We start from the raw sequence: 22,026 nt of genomic DNA, 5'->3' as shown, positions 1-22,026 counted from the left end.
GTTTGACATCTTCATCAACTACTGAGTATTGTTTATTTGTCAAATTAAGTTGTTAGAGTTGCAAAAGTGGAATGTCAGTTTTGTTTGACTACTGGACTTGAGGAAGAAGTGAACAGGGCATTAAATTATGACATAGTAAATGTGACAGCAAGAATAAATATAATAAGTAGCTTGCACATTGGTATTGGGGTTTCAGAAGAATCTTTGTGGAGAAAGTGGCATGAAAACTGAGATCTGGAGAATGCTTGTGAGCTCTGAGGAGAAAGGCTGTGGGAGGGAGAAGTGTTTTAGGCCTTCCTTAAGGAAAAATGTCAATGATTGTAGTAGGTTTTGAGAACTAATAAGATTTTAACATGTTTGGAAAGCATATGAGAAGTAGGATAAGAGATAAAGATGTTAAATAAAGCAGAACAGATGCCATGAAGAATATTATAGTAATGAATTTGGATCCTGAGAATTAAGTAGTGCTATAGCAAGGAAATGATGAGGTCTACTTGGAGCTTTAAAAATTTCTTTAGCTATACTTTGGAGAGGGACTTAAAGGCAAGCAAAATCACAGAGCCACAAGGGCAAAAGTGTAGTGACCTTGATTTGGGCAGACATATGTACTGAGAGTCTAAACTTACCAATTGAATAAAGCAATAAATAAGGGCAGTTTTCAATGTCAGGTAAGCAAAAGCACCATTTATCTAATAGCTTTATCTGTCTTGAAAAAGCAAATAGTGTTTCCTGTAGGACTGGAAGACTGGAGAACTCCCACCCCACCTCAGTAAGGAGAATCTGGAATTAGAAACAAGGCAAAATAATAGTATCATCATCAACATCATCATCATATAATTATTATCAGGAAGGCTACATTTAGGTACACTTGATTTTGGAATTAAAACAGAATGACTCATTTTAGAACTTGTTCTTGAGTGGAATAGAATAAGTTTATGATATACCTTTCTTCTTATCACAAATAGTTGAGGAGTTAGGTGGAACTGGTTTGCAGGTGAAGGAGAGACCTCCTATGTGTACCTGCATTGGATGACACAGGCAGGGCCAACGGTGCCCAAACTTAAAATGTTTTGAAAAGTTTCAGTGATTTAAGAGGATCATCTATGTATATCTCCCTGTGTGATACACTGTATAAAACCTTATTGTCCTCTAGAAGCCATTTTAGATCATTCTGGTCTATACTGATCAAAGTAGCTGGTCAGCCAGAAAAACTTCCACCTCACTTTTTTTTCTTGATTCAATCCATACCATGTGTACTATATTTAAAATCTTTTGTCCATGTATTCATTCTTTTACTTCATGTGGATGTCAGTAAAGCAAATTTAGCAAAGCAAGAACTCTGTGGGAAAATCTAACTAATATACATAATGGTTACTGTTATCGAGTATGGCCTTCACAAAAATGACCTCATCCTTCTCAGATGTACATTTTTTTTTAATATGCTGCTTTTTCTCAGTGATTTTTATCTGATGTGTTACATCTAAGCTTTCTTTATTTTCACCAAACTCGTTCTTTTCCCAGCTCCCACATTTTCCTCTGATAGTTTCCAGAATTCATATTCTGGTATACACTTTGTCCCTTAGTTCATGCCTTTGTTTATTTGCACTAACTCCATATTGAATCACAGTGTCAGATATTGTGACAAATGTAACTTATTAATTTTTTCAAATGAATTTAGTTTTTTGTAAAAGTTAAGCCTAATCATTATTAAAATATCAAGACAATATATTAGTGAAAGAGTAAATAGAAAATTCAAAAGAACACACCTCAAAATATCCAGCAATAACAATCATTGAGTAAGTCAACATTCTTCCTAAACATTGCTTCATGCATATAGAGAGGGGAAAAAGCAAGCTTAAGTGATTTTACTAAAAGAGAATTATATTGCATTTTTTAAAATTCTGTATTTTACTTTACTTGAATTTAACATAAAAATACTAAATGAAAATAAAATTAAAGAAATTTATTCTTTCTGGGACTCATGCATGCAAACACTCTACCACTGAGCCACATCCCCAGCCTAGATTAAAGAAATTTCTAATTTCTATATAAATATTTCCATTTAAAGAAGTATCTTCATTTTACACAAAAATGTTATGAAAATATTGAAATTGGATTTTTTTTCAAACTGCATAATTCAATTGTTAGATTGTCCTGATTAACCTGTCCTAAAAGTTGAGAAAGTTAGGATATTTAAAATTTTTTTCGCTTTTCTCATCCTTCAGTTTCCAATTTGGGTTAGTTACATCATTATTTTTACATTGTTGATGTTCATAACATTTGTATGGAAAATGTTCATAGTTGTGCATCTTTAGTTCTATATTTAAATGAATTCATCCTTTACTGCCATCTCTTTTACCTTAGTACCTCTAATCCTGAGTGCTTTATTTTTTGTAATTTTGTTTTTTATTCTAATTTGTTATATATGACAGCACAATGCATTACAGCATTACACATATAGAGCACAATTTTTTATATCTCTGGTTGTATACAAAGTATATTCATACCACTCGTGTCTTCATACATGTACTTATGGTAATGATGTCCATTTAATTTCACTGTCTTTCCTATCCCCATGCCTCCTTCCTTCCCCTCCCATCCCTTTGCCCTATCTGGAGTTTATCTAATCCTCTCTTGTGCCCCCTCCCAACCCCACTTTGAATCAGCCTCCTTATATCAGAGAAAACATTCAGCATTTTTTGGGGGGTGGAGGAGATTGGCTAACTTCACTTAGCATTAGATTCTCCAACTCCATCCATTTACCTGCAAATGCCATGATTTTATTCTCTTTTATTGCTGAGTAATATTCCATTGTTTATATGTGCCACATTTTTTTTAATCCATCCATCTACTGAAGGGTGTCTAGGTTGGTTCCACAGTTTAGCTATTGTGAGTTGTACTGCTATAAACATTGATGTGGTTGTGTCCCTGTAGTATGCTATTTTTAAGTGCTTTGGGTACAGACCAAGGAATGGGGTAGCTGGGTCAAAAGGTGGTTCCATTTCAAGTTTTCCAAGGAATCTCCATACTGTTTTCCAGATTGGTTGCACCATTTTTCAGTCCCACCAGCAATGTATGAGTGTGCCTTTTCCCCCCACATCCTTGCCAACACTTATTGTTGTTTGTATTCTTAATACCTGTCATTCTTACTGGAGTGAGATGAAATCTTAGAGTAGTTTTGCTTTGCATTTCTCTAATTGCTAGAAATGTTGAACATTTTTCATATATTTGTTGATTGATTGTATATCCTCTTCTGAGAAGTGTCTATTCAGGTCCTTGGCCCATTTATTGATTGGGTTATTTGTATTTTTGGTGGTTACCTTTTTTAGTTCTTTATATATCCTAGAGATGAGTGCTCTATCCAATGTGCAAGTGGTAAAAATATGCTGCCAAGCTGAAGGCTCTCTATTCATCTCATTGATTATTTCTTTTGCTGAGAAGAAGCTTTTTAGTTTAATAAATCCACCCCATTTATTAATTCTTGATTTTAATTCTTGCACTATAGGAGTCTTATTAAGGAAGTAAGAGCCTAATCCGATATTTCGGAGATTTGGGTCTACTTTTTCTTCTATTAGACGCAGGGTCTCTGGTTTAATTCCTAGGTCCTTGATCTCCGTTGAGTTGAATTTTGTGCATGGTAAGAGATAGGGGTTTAATTTCATTTGGTTGCATATGAATTCCAGTTTTCCCAGCACCATTTGTTGAAGATATTGTCTTTTCTTCAATGTATGTTTTTGGTGCCTTTGTCTAATTTAAGATAATTGTAATTATGTGGGTTAGTCTCTGTGTCCTCTATTCTGTATCATTGGTCTACAAGTCTATTTTGGTGCCAATGCCATGCTGTTTTTGTTACTATTGCTCTGTAGTATAGTTTATGGTCTGGTATAGTGATGCCACCAGCTTCATTCCTCTTGCTAAGGATTGCTTTAGCTATTCTGGGTCTCTTATTTTTCCAGATGAATTTCATGACTGCTTTTTCTTTTTCTATGAGGGAATGTAATTGGGATTTTGATTGGAATTGCATTAAATCTGTATAATGCTTTTGGTAGTATGGTTATTTTGATAATATTAATTCTGCCTATCCAAGAACAAAGGAGATCTTTCCATTTTCTAAGGTCTTCTTTAATTTCTTTCTTTAGTGTTCTGTAGTTTTCATTGTAGAGGTCTTTCACCTCTTTTGTTAGGTTGATTCCCCTGAGTTCTTTATTTTAATGCATATTCTGTTTATATAGATTTCATCACCATAAACTCTGTAAAAAGGCCTCACAGAGCTTTATACTCTATCTTCCTCTGTATTTGATATTGTGTGTCCAGTCTGTATAACTGAATGATAACTTGGCTAGATATGATATTCTTGTATCCCTTTTCTTTTCCCTCATTAAATTGTATACATTTTTCCCCTTGTCTTCTTGCACTGTCTATGTAAAAGCCTGAAGTCAGTCTGCTTCCTCCATCCTTTGCCCATACTAACTTGTTTTTACTGCCTGATTATTTAAATGTTTCACTCCTTATCCTTAAAAGTTATTAATTTAATCAAGACACCTTCGTTATCAGTCATCTTGTATCATCTTTTTTATGATTAAATAACACCTTTTGTATATACAGATTGTTTCTTTCCATAAATTGTATATCTTTGAATTATTTTTCCTCTACCATTGTTTTGTCTTTTTTTTTTCCTAAAGAGAGAGCAGTGTCTCTTGATAGATATTTGAGGAGAGAATAATTGATTGTGTTTCATCTGACTACTTCATCTAATGGCCCATTATCTCATTTAAGCTCATGATATTATTCCCATTTTAGCACTTCTAGGTATTTGATCACAAGAGTTTTTATGTTATCTAGTATGCTGTCTTACTGGAAAGGGAAGTCTTGTTTGTTTTTCATGTTGAATTAATATCATTTGTAGAGTTGGATTGTAGAATGGACACAGGGCTAAAGACTGAATTTCTTCCACAGCAGATTTACTTCACTTCTGTAAAATATTTGCTAAGTTCTTGTTATGAAATAACATGTTTGATTCTGAAACTTTTACTTAGTGTTTAGACAGTATAGCAGTATTACCCAGTGTTAATCATGGACATTTATTTTTGTTTATGTGTTTGTTTGTTTGTTGCAGGATTTACATTTATTTAGTCTGTTTTGAAAAAAAATCTTAAGATTTGGAAGCAATCTTACAAAGATTAATGACATTCTATATCAGATATCTCATATTTTTATTTAAAAATACATGCAATGTTTTATAGAAAATAAATAAGATTATAAGCCTAAAGCCACAAATGGACTTAGATTCCCTTGTCTTCTTCCTACTTTGCAGTATTCTTAATGCCAGAGATTTTTATTTCTAAGTATTGATGTAGCATATTATAAAGGGCACAAAGAACATATATCCCTGAGATTAAATTTTATTTTCTGATGATGCCTTTCAGAATTACTTAGACTAAAATAATATAAGTTCTCTGTTAGCCTTCCTCATAAAATTTTTAAGTATATATATACACGTCTTTATTTGCTTTCTTATTTCTTACCTTTCAACTAGGTTATACAGAAAGTAAATAAGCAATTCAGGTCTAAGTTTTTAGTGGCCAGAATTTGGATAGAAGAAATTTGTAATTTTTAATTTGTTTAAAGTGTTACATTTTTTTACTGTTATAGCAAATGATATTTTGTCCAAGCAGTATATCAAACTCAAAAACTTATCAGTAAGCTTTGAAAATCTTTGTATCCATGAAAAAAAAAATGGAAAGATTTGTCTTGTTACTCACTTTGACTGAGTTCTCATTTTATCAGTAATTTATTATTTAGATTCTTTAAATAGTAAGAGTACCACTAGTGTTGGTGATGGAGGTGAGAACAATAACAGTAATAACACAAGCAGATTTCTATTGAGTACATATTCTGGACCGAGCATCATGTTAAGTATGGTAACTTCTACAGAATCATCTTTGTTTCTTACAAAAACCTACCATTATTCTTGTTTAAAGATGAGGAAACTGAGGCTTCCATTGGCTTACTTAGTTGTCCAATACCATACTACTTGTAATAAGGGTAACAGAGCTTTGAACCCACACAATGGGGTTTCCTGGGTTTCATTTTGTTAGATACTTGCTGAATAAATGTATTTTTTTTTTCAGAATTCATCTGTAACTACAGTATATTATGGTATTTTTTGCAATGTAAATCTATGTCTCTGTTCCAACTGATGATACCATAATCCTAAAAATTATCCCATACATCTATAGTTAGTACTTATGATGGGATTTTATTGTGGTCATTTTATGATTTCATCAACAGCCAAGCTGTTGTATCATTACAAACATATTTGATAGCTTTGTGATTAAAACAGCAGACTAACAACCATGAAGGGTGTACTGTTTGGTTTTCAATCATTTCCATGTGTTGTGAATTCTTATCAGATGTAGGGAAATAGCATGATTAAGCTAACTACAAGTGGTACATCCATGGTCCAAGAAACAGTGATCTGTAATGGACATGTGTTTAGCCATCAGCTTGTTTAACAAAGCAAATTTATTTATCATCTTATGTAAGAAGCTTACACATATTTCATTTGATGTTTGTAGATTAAAGATCTCTGCAAAGGTTTGTCCAGCACTCATGTAATCTTGATAATCTTTGCCAATTTTTTAAAAAATGTAACTGTTAGTTCACCTCCCTTGTAGTAAGATAATATTTCTCATGAAAGAAAAAGGAACAGACATATAGATATATAACTTAAAATTTTTCTAAGTCACATTTATGGAAACTAGAGAAAATTATCTGGGAATAAATAAAAACTGACTGAAAATTTATCAGTGATATGAGCTGCCTTTTTTTTTTTAATTTTTTTGTGCTGAGGATCAAACCCAGGGACTCACACATGCAAGTCAAGCACTCTTACTGCTGAGCCATACCCCCAGCCCAAGATTGCCATTTTAAATCCTCAGTCTCAAGTTCAGATGCTGCAGGATTAAAGAAAAATTGCAGGGAACTCTTTTAGATTGTTGGTAGGATTGTAAATTATACTACCACTATGGAAATTCCAATGGAGGTTCCTCAAAAGACTAGGCATGAAACCACCATATATGATCCAGATATAACACTCCTTGATATCTGTCTTAAAGAATTAAAATCATCATACCAGTGATACCCATGTTTATAGCATCACAATTCACAATAGCCAAACTATGGAACCAGCCTAAGTGTCCATCAACAGATGAATGGATAAAGAAATTGTAGTATATATACACAGTGAAGTCTTATTCAACCATAAAAATTGTCATTTGCAAGAAAATGGATGGAACTAGATTATGTTAAATGAAATAAGTCAAACTCATAAGGTCAAGGGTCATATACTTGCTCTCATATGTGGAAGCTAGAGAGGCAAATGGAAAAGAAAGGTAGCAGCAGGGAGAGGGTCTCATGAAAATCAAAGGAAGATTAGTAGAGGAAAGGGACCAGGAGGTGGAAGGCAGGCAGACTGTAGGGAGAGAGCTGGGGAGTAATATTGGCTGAATTATATTGTTACATTGTGTGCATGTATGTATATGTAACAACATATGATTATGTACATTATCATACAACTATGATGTACCAATTAAAAATGCGGGAAAAAAGAATTTCAGGACTTTAAAAAACTAATAAATGATTCAAATAGTCTGATAAAAATGAAATTATAATAACTTACTACAATTTTAAATTTTTCTTGTGTAGTTATTTATTCATGGTGTCTTCTGTTATATCAAAAATATTAGTTTAAAAGTAAAGTGGATCTGGGCATGTAGCTCAATGCTTGCCTAGCCATGTGTGAGGCCCTGGGTTTAATCCCCAGAACTGAAAAAAAAAAAAAAACACGGGCGGCGGCTCTCAGGGTTATACAAAATTACATACAAGAGGAAGTGAGGGGAAAGGGAAAAATAATACTGGGGGAGAAATGAATGACAGTAGAGGGGGTAGAGAGAGAAGAGGGAGGGGAGGGGAGGGGAGGGGGGATAGTAGAGGATAGGAAAGGCAGCAGAATACAACAGACACTAGTATGGCAATATGTAAATCAATGGATGTGTAACTGATGTGATTCTGCAATCTGTATACGGGGTAAAAATGGGAGCTCATAACCCACTTGAATCAAAGTGTGAAATATGATATGTCAAGAACTATGTAATGTTTTGAACAACCAACAATAAAAATTAAAAAAAAATGATAAAAGTGAGAGGTACAAATTTAGACATACTTTTCATTAGTGGGTAGTTAGTTAAGTTGGAAACCAAATAAAAAATTAGGATGTCTATATCATATTTATATTTCCATTATTGACTTGGGTAATTTTGAAATACCTCTTACTATCTCTATTCTTGATCTTCTTTTTATCTACAATGTATGTGAAAATATTGGCATCTCACTATTTCCTTAGATGTGAAAACTAAGAGGAGATTGTTTTAATTCATAATGTGCTTTAATATCCTAAATCCAAAGAAAAGAAATAAAATCATCTGGGTAGTATAGTAACTCTTAGACTTATGTAATAGTTTTGGTCGTGCATTTCAGAACTATTAATGTATATCTAACTCACATTCTTCTTATATGATAATAAAACTGAGGTAAAGAAAGAAAATTGATTGCTTTCTTGGGGCTATATAATGATGTTGGGCCTAAATCTGATAACCAAGCTCTCCTCCACTTGTTTTGTCTAATGTTTTAGAATGTTAAGAATGGACGTTAGTTTTTCCAGGAGTGGTGGCACAGGCTGAGGCAGGATGATTGCAAATTAAAACCAACCTCAGCAACTTACCTAGGCCGTAAGCAACATAGCAAGACCTTGCCTCAAAATAAAAAATAAAAATGGCTGAGGATGTGGCTCAGTGTTTAAGTGCCCCTGGGTTTAATCCCTGGTACCAAAAAACAAAGAATAGACATTTAAAAGGAAAAAAAGAAATCAGTGACATTAGAGTAAATTTCATTAGTGTAGTAATTAGTATCATTTAAGTTTTAAAATTTTTAGTTCTTTAAACTGCTGATGCAATTTAACAGTTGTGAGTTAATTGTAGTATATTTGGATTATAAAAATAACTCTCTTCTAAGCCCCTGGTAAGATGCTTAATCAGAGTAATCCGTAACCTTTGTATCAGTAGTATTATGATACATATGTTGGATAGAACCACAGTTTGTGGATGAGAAAACCTTCCCCATTGCTATGCCCAAGTACCACTTTCTCCATGAAGCCCAAAAGATAAAGAAGACTTTAGTAGGAAAATAGGGATAAAACACTATTTTAAGTCACATAAATGGCTTGAACAAAAGGGTATGTGTGTCCAAGCTCAAAGTTTGCCAAGGTGATTACGACTAGTATGATTTGACTGAAATTGAAAGTAACCATAGAGGATATATGGGAGATATATATGAAAAAAAAATTTCAAAGCCAGCTTAAGAGAAGGACTTAAATACTTGAGAAAGAAAATTAGTGAATACTTTAGTGGGATTTAGGAATCTGTGAAGCTCAGGGGAGAACAGTCATAGGATTTAGCATATGTGTTACAAAATGAATGAAAGAAAGGTCAGACCAATGGCATATAGACCTAGTAAGTAGGAGGTTGTTGCAGGAGTGAAGCCAAACCAGATGGCTATCACTGATGACAGAAAGGAAGAGACTAAAGGAAAAAGGAAGGATATAGTAAGTAAGGAAGTGATACCAGAAGGTGGGTATGATGATAGACATTATGGTGGCTTTATCAGAAATAAGATAAAGGAATAAGATGATTTTTTTGAGGATGCAATGTGATCAATCTGACTTTAAATATGATAATTTTGATGCATTTGTGTAGAATGTTTAATGGAGGTATTGATCTGGCAGTTAGAAATGTAACTTTAAGCTTGAAAAGAAATGTATTAAGAGAATCAGGCTGTTTGATTTTGTATACTGGTTGCATTAAGATAGAGGACATTGAAATCCTCAGTGTGGATGAAATTCATAAGGAAGGAAGAGGGGAATGAGGGTTGTGACTGGACTACTGAGAAGCAGATAAGGTAAAAGAGTAAAGCTAGTGTAAACAGAAGGAATATCAAAGAGGTGAGAAGAAATCTGGCATGACACTGTCTGAGACAACAGAGAAACTGAAAGAAGTAAAGTGGTCAACAGGGTCACATTCTTCTGAAGGGCTGTTAAGTCTAAAGGTAAACCATTGGAATTAGTGATTAAGAGAACATAAGTTACTTCTGAGAGAGCAATTTAAGAAGTGTATGAATTACTCGTAAGGCAACTAAAATGGATGAATAGTAAAGTGAAGATAATAAGAGCAGTTGAGAAATTTGTTGTAAAAATAATTTTCAGCTTAAGGGTATAAAAATATTGAAAAGAAATATTTTGACTGTTTGCATTTAAACTTTACCACAGGTATTCTTCCAAGTTCTGTTTTTAATTACTACTTACTCCTCCACCTTTAAATTATTTTACTCTATAGCTAAATACCTTTTAGCATACACCCTGTGTTTTTGCACTTTTCTGTCTAGATTTAGGCATGCTGCTTGGATTCATTTTTACACTGACTTCACAAGGATAATTCCTTTCCATCTTTCAGGGTCCAGTTCAGATGCCTTCTTTGTGAAGCCATTGCTTGTTTAACTTGCAGTAATCTTTCCTTCATTTAATTTAAAATTGCTTCAGTTATTTCTTTTTCATGGTAGTTAGCACTCTTTATCATATACTGTTTTTGTTATGTACATGGTTTATGACCTTTGTTGGTATTAAAGTTTCTTTTGAAAGTTTACCCAGGTGTTTGTAGCCTCATGAAAAAAATATAGACTTAGGATTCAGAGTGTTTAGAGTGTCATCTTCAGTTTTTAGCTCTATTACTTACAGAGTATGTGACTTCAGTCAAGGTATTTATTTAATGCCCATAAACGTAAGCCTTCTTGTAAAATGCCTATATCACAGATTATCAAGAAGATTAAGTGGGAATTGAGAGCTTTAAAGAACAAATGAATTTAGGTTCTTTAACTTCAACTTGATTTCTGTGCCTGTACCAAGAATGGTACCATTTAAATATTAGAAATTTTTGAATGAATTAGTAATTTATTTGCCATTACTAAATATATAAAGGCTACTGTAATTTTTAGGCTATTAGTACTTTGTTAGGATGAATTTTTTAAATGGAATTTTTTTCAATTAGGACAGGAGATATTATAGATTTACCAGATTTATATATATATTATATATATTATGTTATAGAAATATACACATAACATAAAAAATATATATAATATAATGCAGAATTTCCTGGTGGTTAACAGTGATATATATGAACAATATTAACATTCAAATGAATTCAAATTAGAAACATACCTATTAAGAAAAAATTAATTAACTGAGAGTTAATAGCAATTTATTAAAGCCATTTCTTTTATCATTCAAGTAGAACTAGGCTTTGAGGGGGCCAAGAAGATGCTTTCTGAACTCTAAAGCAAGCCCTTGATGTGGCAGTACCATGCCATATATTTCAAACTTATATTTTTCACACTCATTTTAACAGATTTAAATATATTCTAGTGCCAACTGATAGGATTATTCCAGAGGATATAAGATTGGCACCTTAAAATTAAACTCTGATCTAAAGAGTAGTTTAAAAAGTTATGCTTCATCCCAAGAATTATGGATTCCGCAAGTAATAACAAGTGGTGATGTTTGAATAGTCTGAAAGATTTTGACAACATTGCAAATCCTCAATCACTTGAAAAATTTAACACAATGAAACAAGTTTTAATAATATGTGTAGACTTACCCTTTCTTTCTCAATTTGTCTTTTTTGAGCCTTTATTCATCATTGTTCACTTTGTATTAGATTATACACTTCAATAGTATGTCTAGTATGACTATTTAAGGATAAAGTTTTAGAAGCAAGCATTATGCATTCAGTGCCCTTTTAAAATTATGAACAGAGCTGAGATCCATATATAGTAAAGGTAGCAATTATGTGTAATAATAACATAATTAAGAAATATTCCTAAATAGCAAATAGACCATAATAGTAGTGTTATTATAAACATATGACCTAAATAATGATAGCTGCATTTGTTGAACCTGTATTGTGCTTGATATTTTACATCTTTCCCCTGTTATATAGTTGAAGAACTGAATCTGAGAAGTTAAGTACTGTTCTCACATCATTCAACTAATAAGTAATGGAGTTAGCTTCTAAGTCAGGACTTTTTTGAATTCAAATTATCTCTTTTAATAATTGTGTTTTACAACCGTGTCTCTACAATAATATCTTCCATGCTATACACTTTCTTTGCCTCATCATTTGAAATTATTCTCTCATCTGCTTCATTTTGCCTAGTAAAGTAGCATTTCCTCTTCAACTTGCAAAGTCACCTTAAAGAGCTTAGTCTTCAGAAACATCATCTAAATTACTGAATGACTTACCAAATTAAAAAATATGCAAACTAGCATAATAAATGGTAGGGAGATTCAGTGGATGGAGCAAATATGTGGTTGCTGTTCCCTATGTAGGTTCTATACTATTCCATTAGAGCTCATGCTGACTAAAGAAGAGATTTCTAAAATTGTATTCATATAACTTCAAGAAAGAGGAAGTAACTGCACTTGTCTGAGACATACATAAGGAGAGACTAAACTTGGCAAGAAGAATTGTTATACGTGAGTGAGATTGGAAAATATACTTCAACACTGATTCAGTGAAAGGGAAAGGAAACAGAGGTTTAAAATCTGTTCATTAGAAGGATAGTGGTTCTATGATCAAATAGATTCATTTTAGAAGAAGGAATAGATTTGGGTAAGAAGGAAATAACTTAAGGTTTGAAAATAAAGTATTTGTAATAATGTCAAGACATCTGCATGTTGTCCATCTAGATCAGAGTCCTTGAACTGTAGCTAGTTGAAATTGAGATGTGCTATAAGTGTAACATAAACACCAGATTTTGAAGACAATGCTGTTACATTGATTTTTTTTTTTTTTTTTGTATTGGTTGCATGTCCAGGTAATACTTTTGAAATAATTTAAGCTTTTCTTTTTGCTTTATCAAAGTGTATTGCTTGGAAACTTTAAAATGCTTTATGTTTTACCATATGTTTTACCTTGACAACATTGCAAATCCTCAATCACTTGAAAAATGTAACACAATGAAACAAGTTTTAATAATATGTGTAGACTTAACCTTTCTTGGATAACACTCACCTACATAGATGTTTGTTACAAAATTTAGAAATACAGAATCAAAATTCAGGCAAAACCTCTAGGTTTGGGAACAACTTATATAGGAATGATGTTTGATGAATGACGAGTACAGGGTATGGAGATGAGAAAAATGCCAATAATTGTAAGACAGGAGGAGAAAGAATAACCAGGAGAAGAATTGGAAAACCAAGAGTCCAAAGTGATATAAAAGTCTCATTAGGATAGAATTTCAGGAAGGAAAGAGTATTTAATATCATTGAATGATAGACCAACGAGGAAGAGAGAACTGTGAAAAGGCCATTGAATTTGGTTTATATAGGAACAGTTTCAGTAGAGTATTAAGAGGGATAGATTGCAAGAGATTATGAAGTAGACTGTGTATGCAAACTATTCTTTCAGAAATGGAGTCCATTTGTGGAGATGATAATCATTTGATTCAGGCAGAGTCCAGAGAAATTTGAGCATGTTTATTTGCTGAATAAAAGGATCAGTGAAGTAGTAGTGCTTAAAATTGTAAAAGGGACACTATAAAGTCTATAGTAAAGTGCTAAGCAATGGGTCCCAAACCTGAGTGTATAAGGGAATCATCAGTAAAAGTTGTCACAAGGGCAAATCCCCAGACAACATCTCACATCTAAAGTTACCCTGTTCTTTGGAGGTTTGTCTCCTGGAACAGATCCCTTGAGGGGGAACAACATGAAACCATATTCACAATTTCTTTTAGATGATTGTGATGTATCTGCAAAGGTCAAACAAGTCAAGAAAATTAAAGGAGCTGATGAGGAGGACATTAGTGAAATGAATGACCATACCATCCACAATAGGTACAAAGCCAATAAGGATTACAGTGAGGCTGATGGAGCATGAATAACAATTAAGGAATTGGCTTTCATTATTATGAGTGAGTGTAAGTTCAGTAGTAATGAAAGACTGAAAAAATAAAGAGGTAATGGATTTTGATCAGAGAGCGTTGTTTCAGATTTCAGGGTCTTGAAGTCTAAGCAGACACAAAATGTGATTGTGTTTTTCTCATGTGGAAAACAGTTAGAAAGAACTGTTAGGCACATTATAAAGCTTATCAATTTGGTAAATGTAATATAGGATAGTGAATGGTAAAAAGATATATGAGATTTAGGATAGGTAGGAAGCACTAATGGTTGTATATAAGTGTGGAATGATCTTTAAGATTCAATTAAACCTTGGCTTGGAGAGCATTAGAGAACATTTCCAAAGTGGGCTGACTGCTTGAGCTTACAAGCTTCTCTGAGTATCCTTCATCCAGTCTAGTTTTTATTGACAATAGAGTGGATGCTTGACATTCAAAGACACAACACATATAACTTGACTATTCACAAGGGATCCTTTGGGTTTATATTAGTCATCTTTTTTTGTTACTATATAACAAAATATCTGAAGCAGACTTTTTTTAAAAATGAGATTTATTTTACATTCAGTTTTGGCTGCTACAAGTATAAACAACATAGAAGTCTCTGGAATGGATCCCCACCTTAGCTGTGTCACCTCATAGCAGATGGCAATGGTGATGACACCTGTGAAAGATTATATCTTGAAACAGGAAGCCAGAGAGAGACTAGGGTACCACAGTACCTGCATTTGATCTAAAGACCTCCCACTAGGCACCATCTTTAAAGATTTTATCACCTCCCAATCCCCCCTCCCTCTCCTCCCCCCCTCCCCCGACCAAATGTCCAACACATGAATATGGGGGTGGCACACTTAAACTATATCCAAATCATAGCAAGGTTTATACATGAGTAGTTAATAATTTCCTCCAAGAAATGGATTTTGTTCTCATATATGTCATCAACACATGTCTCAGTTTGCCTTTAACACCTGAAAGCAGTACATTAATCATCAGAGTACTTTGGTGCATAGTACATTTCACAAAAGAGGAAATTATATGCCAAATTATGGTATTAAGTGAGTTACAAATTTGAGTTTGAATATGCAAATGAGTTTTTGAAGTTTTAAGCAGTGGACCTAGCATGTAATAATTGCTTAATAAATGATAATTAGTGGTGCCAATTCAGGAATTCAACAAATTTGAAGCCAAATTGTTTTGTATAAATACAGGTTTAGTGAATATACTTACATTAAAATTTTTGTTTTGACTTTGAATCACCATGAAATATTAATTGAAACTAGAATATTTAATCCTTGTGAATTAAGAAGGTATTGGGTCATTTATTACTTACCTTCTTGTGTTTGATATACTTGAAAAGAGAAATATTTTGTAGTAACTCAAAAAGGTTTTGGTGAAAAATTACAACTTTAAAAATATCATTTTAGTGTGTTTCTGTACAACAAATTTATGTATATAGAAACAAAATGAGTGAATTATATTATTCCCTTTTTCGTAGACTTAGTACACCTAAAAACCTATATTTCTGTTTTTGCTAAACAATTTTTTGTCATCATACTCACATATAACTGTTTTTGCTTTATAGTGAAGAGCTCAGAAAAGAAGCAAGACAATTAAAGCGAGAACTCTTAGCAGCAAAACAAAAAAAAGTAGAAAATGCATCAAAAGCAGAGAAAAAAAATGAAGGTAAGGCCATTTATCAGGCTTATATTTTCTCTTGTAACTCCTCCTCCCATTTTGCTTAACTTTTTCCTTCTTCTCTATTCTTCTGCCTTCCTCCTTTTCCTTCTTTCCTCCCTCCTTCTTGTGGTGGTGTTGTTTCCCAGATACATGCTTTGGACAGTTAGCTAATAAAATAAATTTCCACTGAGGACATTTTTCTGAGAAGTAAATTAAATGTAAACATTAAACATGATATTAACTATTGCTCTTAAGTAGGCCTAATGAGAATTTGAGAGTACTTAAAATCAAGCAAAACTTCCTGTTGCTATAGCATGTAACTGGAGTAAAAATGCACAGAAATGGGATGCTCATTTTTTAAATATCACATACTTTAAAAAAATTATAGAAAATTATTTGGGACCAATGTTTAGGACTTGTATAAACATTTGTGTGTTGGTTTGAATAATATTAAATATGTTATTGCTTTTTGTTTTTACTTTTTCCTCATGTGTTAAGACAGGAAATCTAAACTATTGATAAAAATGATCAAAACACACTTGCTGTTTGTACAGATTGAATATGTTATGTGCTTCACTATGATTTTAATTAAACTAGAATAGCTTCCTAAAAAGCTATTTCCTTTCACTAAAAATCTTTAATTTATTTTAAACTGTTTTACAATAAAGTATGTAATGTTCATTTTCCAAAATTGCAGCTTGAACACTCAAATCCGTTTTCTTCTTACAACAATAAATTACAATCGTAGATCATGATTGAAAGTTTTATTCATTTGCCTCTAATAATGTATACTGTTTGATGTGATAGATTTGCTTTGCATGTATTTCATCTGTATCCTCATACTTTTGGAAACCTTGAAGTCTTTTTATTATCTACTAGATTCTGTAGATAAATATAGTCTGTAGAGGCATATTAAAAATAGGATAAGGGCTAAAGATGTAACTCAGTGTAGAGCACTTGCCTAGTATGCACGAGGCCATGGGGTTCAATCCCCAGCACCACTAAAAAAAAAAAAAAAAATACAGCATCTAGCCCTAAAGCATACATACTCTGATATAGAATAGCAGGTAACATTTGGCCAATATATTCTTATTGTTTTAAATAGCACAAGCAATACCATAAAACTGTTTGAAGTGCATAGGGCTTAGATTATTTGTACCATATCCCAGTGACCATTATAACAAAGGCAGGTACTTTTTGACAAATTGAAAGTCTCTGAAATATGTATTCAAATGAAACTAATTGCTAAAAAAATTAATTCACCCATAATGGCACAAATTATAAATGAAATTTAAGAGAATGGGTAAATTTATTTATGACTAGTTATAAGCAAAATATAACCCAGAACAGAAGTAAACTGTATTGACAATATTAAGATTTGAAAAAAATACACTGAGAATTATTTTATTTTTAACTTTATACATAATTTTCCCAGGTATTGCTTCTTATAATTAAAAGCATATTAAACTCATGAAAGTAATTCCATTCAACTAGAAAGAACTTTTTTGGGGGGGTACTGGGGGTTAAACTCAGGGGCACTGGACTACTGAGCTAAACCCCCAGCCCTATTTTGCATTTTATTTAGAGGCAGGGTCTCACTGAGTTACTTAGCGCTTCGCCATTACTAGGGCTGGCTTTAAACTCACAATCTTCCTGTCTCAGTCTCCCGAGCTGCTGGGATTAGAGGTGAGCTCACTGTGCTCAGTTTAGAAAGAACTTTTACTAAGGAATTTTATTCATTTTTTGAGCTAATAAATATGAGCACCCCCATGTCTCAAGAACTGTGCTGAACTAGGGCTATTAAGTTGGTAATAGATGGATAGTTCTTGCTTCTATTGTTCATGATCTTCTAGGAGTGGGAGAAATGCAGTAATTACTTTACTGATGCTGTATAGGTACAGACTATGTTACACATAATCAGTATATGTTCTTATCTGCCTTTGAGATACTGAATATAATTAGGTAAAGAAAGGTTTGAGTCTTAAATGACTCATTTCTTTAAACAAAGGGAAGCTTCTTTAAGAGCTTATTTTAGTCTACTAATATAAAAGTTAACCATGTTAAAATCATTTTTTTTTCACACCAGGGATTGAACTCAGAGACATTCAACCACTGATCCACATCCCCAGCCCTATTTTGTATTTTTATTTAGAGACAGGGTCTCACTGTGTTGCTTAGTGGCTCACCATTGCTGAGGCTGACTTTGAACTCACAATCCTCCTATCTCAGTCTCCCCAACCACTGGGAAGGTGTGTAATCTTTTTATATACCACGATTAGATAGGAATTTATATAAGTAATTATTTTTCTGAGTTTAATTCTTCTCATATCATAGAGAAATACCTTGATTTGCCCTAATCTGGATGACAATTAAAATTACTTCTAAAAAAGTAGGTCCATGTAATTGCTACCATTTTGTTTTTCTAGTCTTGGAACTAGAATATTATTTACTATTTTTTCTTATTTTTTAAAATAATTTTAGACTTATCCAGAAATTGCAAAAATAATTCTGAGTTTCCACATAATTTTAATGTTAAGATGATAACCAAAGTGCCTAGGTCAACATCAAATAATTAATGTTGGCTCAATACTGTTAGCTAACTATAGACCCTGTTAGAATTTCACACCAATATTTTTTTTGTGTTTTATGCTTTTGTCCAGAATTCCATATTGCATTTAGTGATCATTCTCTTTAGTGTTCACAAATCTGGGACTCTTCTTCAGTCTTATCTTTCATGACTTTGACACTTTGAAGACTCCTCGTTAGATCTTTTGTAGAATGTTTCTCAATTTGAGTTTTGATGATTTTTTATGATTGGATTCAGGTATGCATTTTTAGCAAGATTGCTACAAAAATGGTTTGCTTCATCAGTTCGTTTTTCAGTAGTAACATGATGTCTACCATCTTATCACTGGTGACATTGCCTTGATCGCTTGGTTAGTGATATCTGCTGAGTTGTTACTTTGTACAATTACTCTTTCTATTTTTGAGATTTAGAAGAATGTGGGGGAAAAAACTTTTAGACTGTACAGTTATCCTCTTTTAAACCCTTCAAACTATTCCCCATTAATTTTAGCATTTCTTGGTAGATGATAGATCTTGTCTGCAGAAGATATTTATTGTGGTGTTCTAATGATGACATTTTATTTCCCTTATTCCTATTACTTTTACTACTTAGAATTTCATAATAAAAACTCTTTTTCATTATTTACTTATTTAATATGGGTTTGTATTTTATTCTGTATATTCAAATTATGTTTAGATATTTGCAATTTTGGCCATCGGTAGCTCTTCCAAGGTATCTTCTGTCTTTTCAGCTTTCCACATACTTTGAGCACTTCGTTACTTTCTACCACAGGCTTATCATGCATTCTCCCTTTTTCAGACCTACCATAAACTACTTCTCCAAGGAACTCTGGTTCCTCTTATTTGAGTATTGTGTTTAGAAAAGAAGAGCTGGGGGACTGGGGCTGTAGCTCAGTGGTAGAGCACCTGCCTTGCACATGTGAGGCACTGGGTTTGATCCTCAGCACCACATAAAAATAAATTAAAATAAAGATATTGTGTTCATCTACAATAAAAGATATTAAAAAAAAGAAGAAGAAGAAGAGCTGGAAAGTAAGTGGGCCATTCTATTTTGATTCTGATGTTTTTAGAATATTATTAGAAGCCATATTATCACTATCTTGTTAGAAGGCTCTTTTAGAACTTACTTATGATGCACATTATAGATTACCTTTTTCTTGAAATCAAATTTCTTATAAACTTACTTTGATCTTTTAAAATTAGCAGGTATTGCTGCTATGATGATAGAAACTTGTTTATTATGAAAGATTTATGTATTTCAGTAAATACCATATTATATTGGAAAATCAAATGTTGCTTTGCAGTTTCTAAGTCTAGTAACACTTCTCTCCCTGTGGTTACAAGTGATATACCATGAGCCATCTCACAACATAACATTATAGAAACAAAGTAGAATTTTAAGCATCTTTTAATGTATGTCATAACTTAGCCTGTCTTCCCAGTCAGCAGATATTCCAAGGTTAGAACTACGTGAACTATGGGAACAGATCCAGAGGTTCTCATGTGTATATGTATAATAAGATTCTCACATGAAAGAAGTTGGAAAATGTTTTTTGACCTTGGCTTTCTAACTTCATGCATTGCTTGAGCTGAATACTCTCATGAATCCGTTCAGAAAAAGATTTCTTGATTGGGATATATGTCTACATATCTGGCTTTTATAAACCATTTTAGTTTATTCCAAGACTAAATTATCTAAGTATTCTGGCAATTCTTTATGCTTTGGTCTTTTGAACATTTTCTGCTATATCTAGTAATTTAATTTTAACAATAAACTTAGAAGCAGATAGTATATTTTAAATCCATTTGGAGTAGCAAATTAATATGTAATATAGACCTGACTTCTGTAAGAATTTCCACTTGATGTATGTGCTACCCCTGCTAATACAGAGAGACTAAAAATACATTTCTTTTGGTATTTTTGATAGTTATTCTGATAGTAATGTGAGGTGCTTATTTTATGTAGCACTAATGGAATATTATAGCTTCTCCAAAATATAAGTAAGGAAGTATTAAAATTCTTTATAGTTACTGGCAGTAAAATTATTTAAGCCTTGATGACTCAGTTTTTGTATCATAAATCCAGAGATAAAATGTCTTAGAATGTACCCCTTAGGCTTCTTGTGGAAAGTAAAACAGTGAGAAACTTTTTAATAAATTGATGCTACTGTATAAAAATAATTTTAAATTTGTAAGAAGAAAAATATACCCATTTTTTTTTCCTATCCAAATCCAAGAAATTGAAAATATTAATTTTCATGCTGTGTTAGTTGTAGTTACAGCCTGTAGTCAATATGGTCATATGTAAACATGACATAATTAAAATCTCAAAATAAACTTTGTGTTTTTATGTTTTTCAGAGTTACACTTCTATAATGACATTCTTTGTTAAAAGGAATGTATATGTATAAATTTATGTGCATTCTTTAAGTAAAGCTCCCAGTCATATTATTTCCTGGGTTTTTTAATCCATCTGGCAAGTCTTAACACTTGCTGACTATTGCCACTTCATTTTAGAATAAAGTGTATTGTACTTGGATTAAAAGCACTTGGAACGAAATTTCTTATAAGAACAAAAAAGCCTTGTGTTCTAATGCCCATGCATTAAAATACCTAGTTTTGTCCTCTTGCCTGAATGGAGGCCTCCCATTGAGCCAGGTGGTCTGACAGATGTTTTGCTTTCTTCAGGGATTCTCCCATCTTAGGAAATCACCTTTGATTAAGGGATTAATATTCCATTGGTTTTATAATCTCTACCCAGTTGCCCAGGCCAGATCCTTTGCCAGATTTGTAAAGACAATTAAGGACTTACATTCTAGTCATAGTTCTATTTTTAAGTCTATCCTGTCACTTTGGGGAAGCTACTGTAAAATCTGGACCCATCTGTTTTTCCATTTATCAATTTAAAATAAATAAGATCTTTGATTCCTTGAGTCATAAGGATGTTTTCAGTTAATAGATATAAGTATACTACAAAGGAAGATATGCAGTATTTAAATATAACCATAATTTTGCCATTTGTTTGCTTTCTACTTTTTTAATGACTTCAAATATTATGTAAAGGAGTAAGTGAAAGAAATCAAATGTCAAGGAATAAATCATTAGTATACTCATATAATTAAAATTTTGAATTAGCATTAAAGTTGACTTTGTAAAATCCAAAACAGTTGACTTTCTAAGTTGAGTACAGAATCTTCAGTAGACTCTAAAATCCCAATTTAGATAAATAAGGAATGTGATATTTTACTTTAGATACCAGCAACGTCAAAGGAGATGTACTGCAGGACAATCCTATTTACAGCCTTGGAGTCTCTTTAGTAGCACTGTAAATCATCCCAGCCTCTGCATAGAATTGTTGCGGGGAGGGTAATAAATTTCAAATAAGTTTGATAATTAAGAGGAGATAAAGTTGTTTTCCCATGTTGGCTCTGTCAAGTTTTTTAATAAACTATATAATCCTTTTCGTTAAATTATGTCTCTTAAGTCCCTTCCAGGTTTTTTTTTTATTATTATTATTATTATTATTATTATATCAAAACCTTTAACAATCTGAACATAGTAACAGAGAGAGATATAGGTTTGGACATATTCTCTAATCAGCTTTAGGGAGATAAGGTGTCAGATCCTCTTTTCAGAGTTCTGAGCAGACAATACCTGTTCTATGACTTGTGCCAAAAATTAGAGAAGGAAGAGCAA

At 32.6% G+C, this 22,026-nt stretch overlaps 1 protein-coding gene across 2 annotated transcripts in view; it reads left to right on the top strand.

The window, feature by feature from the left end:
• The window catches only part of Cwc27 (CWC27 spliceosome associated cyclophilin), a 209,961-nt gene that overhangs the window by 90,322 nt on the left and 97,613 nt on the right, over positions 1-22,026 (top strand). For both annotated transcript variants that reach the window (XM_015482309.2, XM_048806103.1), the window contains exon 11: positions 15,650-15,750. In XM_015482309.2, the coding sequence (XP_015337795.2) occupies positions 15,650-15,750 (101 nt within the window). The remainder of the gene's footprint in view (positions 1-15,649; positions 15,751-22,026) is intronic.

The sequence above is a fragment of the Marmota marmota genome, unplaced genomic scaffold (genome assembly GCF_001458135.2).
Source record: "Marmota marmota marmota unplaced genomic scaffold, marMar, whole genome shotgun sequence".
NCBI lineage: Eukaryota > Metazoa > Chordata > Mammalia > Rodentia > Sciuridae > Marmota > Marmota marmota.
The sequence above is the reverse complement of the archived record's forward strand: the minus strand, read 5'-3'. Positions and strand labels throughout refer to the sequence as shown.